Raw genomic sequence first — 8,123 nt, forward strand, 5'->3', positions numbered from 1 at the left:
ATTTCACCCTTGATAGACGTCAGCACCAGGCGCAGGGGGGGAGGCTGAAGAATGCGGGGAGGGAGGCATTAGCATGGCTGAGGGAGTAAATAGGAAAGCGAGCAGCAATGTTCCGAGGCGGGAAGAGGGATTCGAGCTGGGGTGCTTGGTATTTCCTCGGGCAGGACGGGCGGCTCCCTGGTCTCTGCCGGGCGTGGAGCGGACCAGGGCAGACTGAGGCCCCCGGCGGATTATGGGGGCGTCGGGGGGCGGGGAGGACTCCCAGGAGTCTCTCCCCCGCCCAGCCCCCAAAGTGACTGGGAGCTGGCCTTGAGATTGTGCTGGTCCCAGGCAGCTGCGGGCAGCGCTCGTCTCCTGCTGACGATTCTAGTTCACCCGCCCAGCCTGTGCGATGACTGCCGGGAGCGGGCGCCCTGCTCAGCTTTAAAAGTTACGGGTTTTTTTCCAAAAGGAAAGAAAAAGGGGGAAAAAAAAAAAAAGGCTCATCCTAACTTGTGAGTGACGAGGAAGACAAACGTCCTGACTCATGTGGGCAAGTCGAATGTGAATCACAAATATGAAGGTGGCTCTAAAGCTGCTTGGAGTTGCACCATCAACCACCTTCTCTCCCCCACATTCTCCCTCCCAATAAATGTGATAGGTCTCTGTTGAGTGAGTTTTCTTCCCTCGCCAACTCGGCTTTGTGTGTGTGTGTGTGGGGGGGGGGGGAATGTCTTTGGGTGACCCAGCCCCTTCCCCTTGCGGATAACCCATTGTTATGTAAGGGCGCCAGGCCCACCGGCCTTGGGACCAACCTCCCGCTAATACTGAAACACACCTCGTTGACTTTTCACGCCAAACGCAAAGCTCTAAAATCCCCAGGTAACCCAAAGGCGCAGCAGGCCAGTGATTTCAACTACCCCACTACTTGGGGGTTGCCCCGACCTGTGAGCGCTATCCCGAGGTCAGTCCGGGTGGACTAAATATCCTATTTTGCAAATGGAAGGGGAAAAGGTCGAAGAGAGGCATAGCAAGATGATGTCTAAGACTCTCAATTGTTTGTACAGGGAATGGCTGGAAATAGCCTAGGTAAACGGATTGCTAATAAATCTCCAGATGATAAAGTCATCCTTTAGTTTTTAAATTAGCAAACTGCAGGGGACTTTTGTTGCGGGGAAGTGGAAGGGTTGGGGTTTGTGTTTGTTTTCCATTGGTTATCACCAGGTAAAATCTACTATAAATTCTAAGGCGAAGCAACGGAGGGATGGATGGTGACAGTTAATTTGTATTTCAGCCTTGCAAATATCCAATAAACATAGTATTATTTCCCACAAAACCTTGGAACTAATCTTGTAACTGTGCCTTTTTTAATTTCGCTGTTTGGAGTGCATGTGTTTGCATCTTTAAACACGGTATAAAAGAGTGGGTTTGGGATGGAATGGGGGGAAAAGAAGAGCAAGCCCAGATCTCAGTAATGCAGGGCATCTTCTAGAACTGTGTGGTTCCTCGGAGTGAGAAAAAAAAAAAAGAAACACAAATACCGCAAAAATAATTTCTACACATTCTGGCCTAATTAAGAAAACATTGCAACACAACATTTTCTCCTAGGGCAAGACATTTTTTTTTCTTTCAAGCATTTTGTTTATAATCTGAGTGGAAAAAGAACTAACTTCATAAATAAAGATCTATGCCTTTACACACTTCTGTTTTGATCGGATGCATTAACTTACCATAGCATTTAAAGTTTTAGCAGTGGCATAGTCCAATTTTTCTGAAATCCAGACTGAGCCAAAATTTTATCCCTAACAACACGATTGCAGAACTTAGTGGTGCACATTGTTTCTTTTTTTAAAAATAAATTTATCCTAATTTGGAATCTAAAATAATATTGTAAATATTTTTAATCAAAACCTTCCTTCACCACCACTCCAGCTTTACGAGATCACAAAGTGGAGCGACGGCGCTCTCTAGTGGCCAAATACCACCTCGAGCAGAGCTTAACTTCTCTTTTTTAGACTCCAACCTATTTCAATCTAGTTCTTCAGTTTGGGACTTGGATCGCTGAGGCTAATAATGCTTCATCCCTTTGATTGTCAACAAATCAAGCCCAGCAAACAGCGGCTCCTAGATGCCAAACATTTTCGCGCTCCCAAGAACTTCCAGTAGTGTCTTTCAAAAGTTTCCAGCCCTTCTTTTGCCAGACACAGTAGGTTCTCAATTTGTAATCACCTACAGTGATAGGATGGACTAGATTTAACAAAAATTGCAACTTTCTAACTATCAACTGCAACAGGATTTTTTTCCCCCAGAGAAGCCAGGAATTTCAAAAACCAAACATGTATAAATTAATTTAGCAATCTTTTAAAGTGGTTTCTCTTAGCGTTACACCGTGAGTATTTGCTGTTTTAATTTTGTAATTTTAATACTTCAGGTCCATTTCGCTGGGCAATGGGATAGAGAAACCAAATTAAAAACTTTGTGCTAGATCTCTCAATGGTTGTCTGGGAAGGCCTTCTTGGGCCCGGGTTCATGGAAACACGTATAAACAATAAATGGGAATTTAAGTGTATACCGAAAGTCACTGAATGAAATGAATTGACTAAGCATTCCACTTCAAAAATTTTTAAAAAGTAAAGAATTTAATCAGCTTAGGTGTTTCCTGCAAGATTAATCTTTTTTCCCCTCAATTTTCAAAAACCCTTTCCTCCAACTCAGCAGGAACCGTTATTTTCTATAATCAAATATATATAATTTCCAACAATATTTTCACGGTGAAATTTGGAGTGGGGGGCCAGCTATTTTTGTAAAAAAGCATTTAAGTAACTTCATTTTTTCCCCCAAGCACCATTTGGCTGGGAGACCCTCAGCTTGAGCAAATGACCCAAGATCACTAATTCTCCCACCTCTGAATAAAAGGCCGCTTTTAAGACAAACAAAAAGAGCAAACTAGACCTCGACCATAGTCAAATATTATAAAGAGCCATCCACCGTAGGCTAATTCTAATACCCAGACGATTTAAAAAATCAGGAATTCATCATCTCCTCCTTCCTCTCCACACACCCTCGTTTTTATTTCCTAGGTGCTCACGACCAAACCGGGAGCTCCCAAGGCCCTGCCTTGTTGGTCCAACGCAGTCTTGTTTATATTTTATTGTCCAGATTTTAAGACCCAGTTTTTGTCTGCATTTTTCCTTTTCTCCTACAAACACAAACATCAAAATGAGACGGTTTCAAAGCGAAGCGCCGGGCCTATCGTAAACCCATTACCTCCAGACGTCTCGCCGGCTGGATGGCTTTATGACACCTTGGCTCTTCCTGTTTTCAAAGGGCCCTAGGTACCGGGCTGGCCGCAGGGGCGGGGGTACGCAGCACCTTCGGCCGGATCTGGGCCTTGGCTTTCCCTCCCAGCCCCCCTCTGCTTTTCCTTCAAGTCCCCTCTTTCATCAGGGACCCCCCCCCCCCTCAACTTTGCCATTGCCCCTGCCTTCCGCCCAGCCCAGGCCACCCGGCGCCTCAGCCTCTGGGGCCTGCAAAAGCTGAGGGCCCGAACCCTCGCTTACAATGACCTTCATTTTAGCCCCTGAATGCGGCCCTCAGAGGGCCTAGCTGGGAGCTAAATGCACACTGAAACTGGGCTGGGGGAGGGCGGGGGTAGCTGTGGAAGAGAGCCTTGACCATTTTGATCTGCTAAGGTCACTTTGGGGCTCTGGTGGGGAGGGGTGGAAGCTTACAGCCCTACCGGTTCAGGCCTCCTGGGGCCAGCCAGCCCGCCCTGCGGAGCAGGAGGAGTTGCTCCCCCGTGCAGAATTGGCCTTTCCCTTGTTTGTAGGAAGGGGTGGGGGTAAATCGATGGCTGGGACCCCATGAGCAGAGGGAGACATGGGATAGGGTGTGCCAAAGCCCCCTACAGCGAATGTCTGGCTTCTGGGGCTCTTCCGCTGCTCTGGGCGCGGAGGAGAGACTGTCACTGGGTCCGGGGCACAGAGTTCCAGGAGGTGCTGGAACCACACTGGGGGAGAGATAAGCCGCCGAGAGCCACCCAGGTGCTGGGTTCTAGGCTGGGTCTTACTCACACAAAGGGAGACTGGGAAGCACCTCAGAGAGACCCCTGAGGCGGAAGGTCCCGGATTTTTTTTTTAGCAGTGTCTCCCTCCCAGGGATGGGGGAGGCGTCCGTGAGGGTGACATTTTGCAGAGAGACAGAGAAAGCAGACACACACAGCGTCCAGGGCCGGTATCTGGGCTCCGTTTAATCAGGTCAGCATTTATTGGTAGGAAGCGGTAACATTTACAACTGGTCCTCAGGCAGGAACGGGGAGGGCCGACCCCCGCAGCCGCCCACGCGAGGGGAGCCCTCCCGTGACAGCGACCCCTCCAGTGCACCGACAATGCCCCCCTCCGCCCCACCGGAGGCCCTGGGCTCCTCTTTCGGCTCCCCAGGAAAGAGGGCTTTCAGTAACCGTTGGGCTACCCGGCCGGGCCTCGGGCCGGGCCTCGTTGGGCCTCCTCCTCGGGCGTCCACGCTGCAGTCCTCCGCCTTCATGCTCCCCAGTGAGGCGCGTGTGGCTCCTGCCTGAGCAGCGCTGGGGGCTACACTGCAGCGCTTTTCAGAAACACGGAGGGCTTTTACAAAGGAGAGAGCTGTTCGGGCCAGCGTGCACTCACAAAACACAGCATTTCCTAAGGAACCAACGGGGCAGGAAACGGAGGGCGCGGGGCAGGGCGAAAACCCCAAAGCCACTTGGTTTTCTCCAACACAGAAGCGAGCAAATACAGAGCCCCCCCAATACCTCACAGAGACCAACCACACAGTCACTTCTACCTAAAAACGGGGTAACATGTCCGGAATCACGGGAGAGTTTCTGGAAATCAAGCACCCACAAAGAAAAGAAAAAAAAAACAACACAAAAAATCCCCACTGCCTTTGCAAAGCAGAGCGGTCCTGCCAGCGGCTCCTCGCCGGCCGGGTCAGTCTCCTTTGGGGCATTTCTCCTTGCTCATCTTTTTCATTTTCATCCTACGATTCTGGAACCAGATTTTGACTTGTCTCTCTGTGAGGTTTAGAATCCTGGCCACCTCGTAGCGCCGGTCCCGGGTGAGGTACATGTTGAAGAGGAATTCCTTCTCTAGCTCCAGCGTCTGGTATTTGGTGTAGGGACAGCGTTTTTTCCGGGTGGAGCGAGCGTGGATCCAGTTGGCAGCGGGGTTGTCTGCAAAGAGGGGGATTGAGAGAAGCAGAGGGAAGGGGAGGTAGGGAGAGAGACGACAGGGGGGGGTGGGGGAAGAGGTCGTTAAATTAATTTCACCAAGGATGGTCGCTTTTCACAACTTGGGGGAATTATCATAAAAAGCCTCCATGCCCGCGCTCTGTTTGCCCTGCACACGGCGCACCCAGGGTAGGCTGTTATGGGAAGCTTTTTTTTTATGGGTGCGTGTTGCTCGCCGCGGCTAGGGTAGGCGGCTTAGACGTTTTTATAGGTTAGTAAAACTATCAGTTTTGCACATTCGAGCCTTACAGGTTTCAGCAATAAATCAGGGGGCAATTTCTTTTGCACTTACTTGGGTCAAGTTGCTGCGGTGGCGGCTGCGGATGCTGCTGCTGCTTCTCCTCCTCCTTCAGCGGGCAGCCCGGGCTCGGATGGTCGTTGCTGCAAGCCGAGGGCTCCGAGGAGCCGCCTGCCCCGGGCCCGATGCCTGTCCCCGGCGGCCGCGTTCCCCCAGCCGCCGCCGCCGCCTTGTCCCGGAGGAACGAGTTGCATGGGAACTCGGGGTCGCCGCTCCCCTGGGACTCCCGGGCCGCGGAGCACTCAGTCTGTTTGGAGGAGGAAGACGAGGAAGTGGAGGAGGAGGAGGCGGCGGCGGCGGCGGCCGCTGGGGTCGGGGCCGCTCCGGTTTCAGGCTTAATCCCGTAGTGGCGCCTGTTGGGTGGGCCGCTGGGGCCGGGGCTGGGGCCGGGGCCCGGGCCGCCGCCGCCGCCGCCGCCGCCGCCCGCGCCGCCCGGGAAGCCGGGCAGCGGCTCCATCCAGGAGCGCATGTAGCGGCCGGGCTCGGCGGCGGCGGCGGCGGCCAGGGCCGGCGGGGGCACGTACGGGTGGTAGAGGCCGCTCATCGCCGCCGCCGTCGGGGGCTGGGCGGGCACCGCGGACCACGAGGCGGAGAACACGGTCGATTTGGGGGCAAAACTACACGAGGCGAACTCGGCGGCGGCGGCGGCCGGGCCGTCGGCCACACCTGCGGGCCGGCCCTGCGCGCCCGCGGGCCCGGGCGGCCCGAAGCGCGCGGCGAACACCTCGTCGCCCTCATGGCCTATGAGCGAGTCCACGTAGTAGTTGCTGAGGGCGCCGCTGGAGGACATGCTGCGGCGGCGCCGCGCTCCCAGCCAAGGTTACACTGCCCGCCGCGCGCCGCGCCGCTCCCCGCCGGCGCCCGCGCCGCCGACTAGCTCGCAGCCTGCCGCCTCCACCATTGGTCGCGCGGCCCACGTGATCATATTTACCAATACCGGGAGTAAATCAGTCCGCTAAACTGGGGGCTGCTGTGATTAAAAAAAAAATCATCATCATCAACATAAGCGCCGCAATTAGAGCCTGCGGGGCCCGGGCCGGTGCGCCCAGCTCGGCCCCACGGCGCGCGGCCAGCCCTCGGACGGCCGGGACCGCACGCCGGGCCGCGGCCGCAGGAGGCGGCGCCGGGACTATTTGTTCGCCTCCTCCGGCCGCCCTGGGCCTTCCAGTCCGTCCCGGCGCTGCCTCCCCGGCTCCCGGGCTCCGCCGCGCTGCCAGCCGCGCGTCCTGGGCTTCACCGAGCCCTTGGCCGGAGCCGGGACCCGCCGGTCGCGACGCGCGGGGCCCGCAGGGCGGCCTTCGGAGGCGGCCCCCTGGCGCCGGAGGGAGTCCTTCTTCTCCCCGCGCCTCTCTCCCTCCCCAAACCCACCCCTCCCCACACATACCCACACACACTCACACACACGCTCTCACAGCTTGTCGTGTTGTTTAAAACAGGTGGAAGACCTTTGTAATGATATTATGCCTTTCAATAAAAATTTTATGAGGTGTATTTGATTATAGATTAATGTGTCCCTAATAAAACGGACGGATGGAGCGGCTCGGAGGGCCTCCTCCCCCTGCCACACTCAAACACACACACACGCCCCGTGCACCCCCAACGGGAGGCCGAGCGCGCGCCGGGCGGCCGGAGGGGTGAGCTGGGGTGGCCCATGGGCTGGGCGCAGGCTGCTGTCTGCCCTCAGAAGGGCTGGCAGAAAGGCCAGTCGGACCCGAGGCCAGCCGGTGGCGGCCAGGGCGCCTGGTCTTCTCCAGAGCTGCTGCAAATGCCCTGGAAGAGAACACGCCATAGGGCAGAACCCAAATCTTAGCGCGAGACCCGCTCCCGCCCGCCACCCGACCCAGAGGCCAGGGGAGCCGCATCTCCCTGCCAAAGCAGGGCGTCTTCGCGTGGTTCCCACCGAGAGGGCTCCAAGTGGATGCCCGAGATGTCTTTAAAACGGCCCTGGTTCTTGGGCCACTCTCCTCCGATTTTTCCCCCCTTTCTTTCCCTCCAGAGGTAAGGCTGGGCAGCCTTGAATCTGAGGGAAATGCCCATTGTCACTCCCAAATCCATGGTACAAAGCCTCGGGGCTGGGAGCTGAAACAAAAGCAGCTGGATGCAGGCGGCGAGGCTGTGCTCCTCACTCTGCCCCTTGCCCAGCGCACCCGGGAAGTCTCCCAGCCCACCTGGAGCCCCGGAAAGGAAGCGGGTAAATGGCTCAGGGCCTGATTGTCTTTGCCAATGGCTTTCTGATTTTGTTCCGAGGAGCTGCCTTTGCCTGCAGCACGGTTTTCCTCCCAGACATGGCCCCCTGTCAACAACTATGGTGCTCCCCACATCGTGAGGGGAAACGGAAAAGGTAAAATTCCCCTCCTCCTGCCCAACCAATGGAGGTCTGGGGCAAATTGATTCCAGTGTTCCTAACCTGGCATTCACTCAGACCCACTCGCTCTCAAATAGCTCCCTTGAAAGGGTTCTGTCTTAGAACGGGGAAGGTTCTTGGTTTTGAGAAGGAAGTTTAAAACTCTGAATAAATACAGAGTCTGCCAGACTCCCTGAGTGAGGGCTCTAACGCTTAGAGGCCCCCCCCCCAAAAGT

At 55.2% G+C, this 8,123-nt stretch overlaps 1 protein-coding gene across 1 annotated transcript; it reads right to left on the bottom strand.

The window, feature by feature from the left end:
* Positions 1-4,204: 4,204 nt before the first annotated feature.
* Positions 4,205-6,836, bottom strand: HOXD9 (homeobox D9). Its single transcript, XM_036421284.2, has 2 exons — positions 5,538-6,836; positions 4,205-5,188 (listed from the first exon to the last, which is right to left on the bottom strand). Exons 1-2 carry the CDS (start codon positions 6,331-6,333, stop codon positions 4,947-4,949), a joined length of 1,038 nt encoding a protein of 345 aa, XP_036277177.1. The 5' UTR covers positions 6,334-6,836; the 3' UTR covers positions 4,205-4,946.
* Positions 6,837-8,123: the final 1,287 nt, after the last annotated feature.

The sequence above is a fragment of the Pipistrellus kuhlii genome, unplaced genomic scaffold (genome assembly GCF_014108245.1).
Source record: "Pipistrellus kuhlii isolate mPipKuh1 unplaced genomic scaffold, mPipKuh1.p scaffold_m20_p_7, whole genome shotgun sequence".
Taxonomy (NCBI): Eukaryota; Metazoa; Chordata; class Mammalia; order Chiroptera; family Vespertilionidae; genus Pipistrellus; species Pipistrellus kuhlii.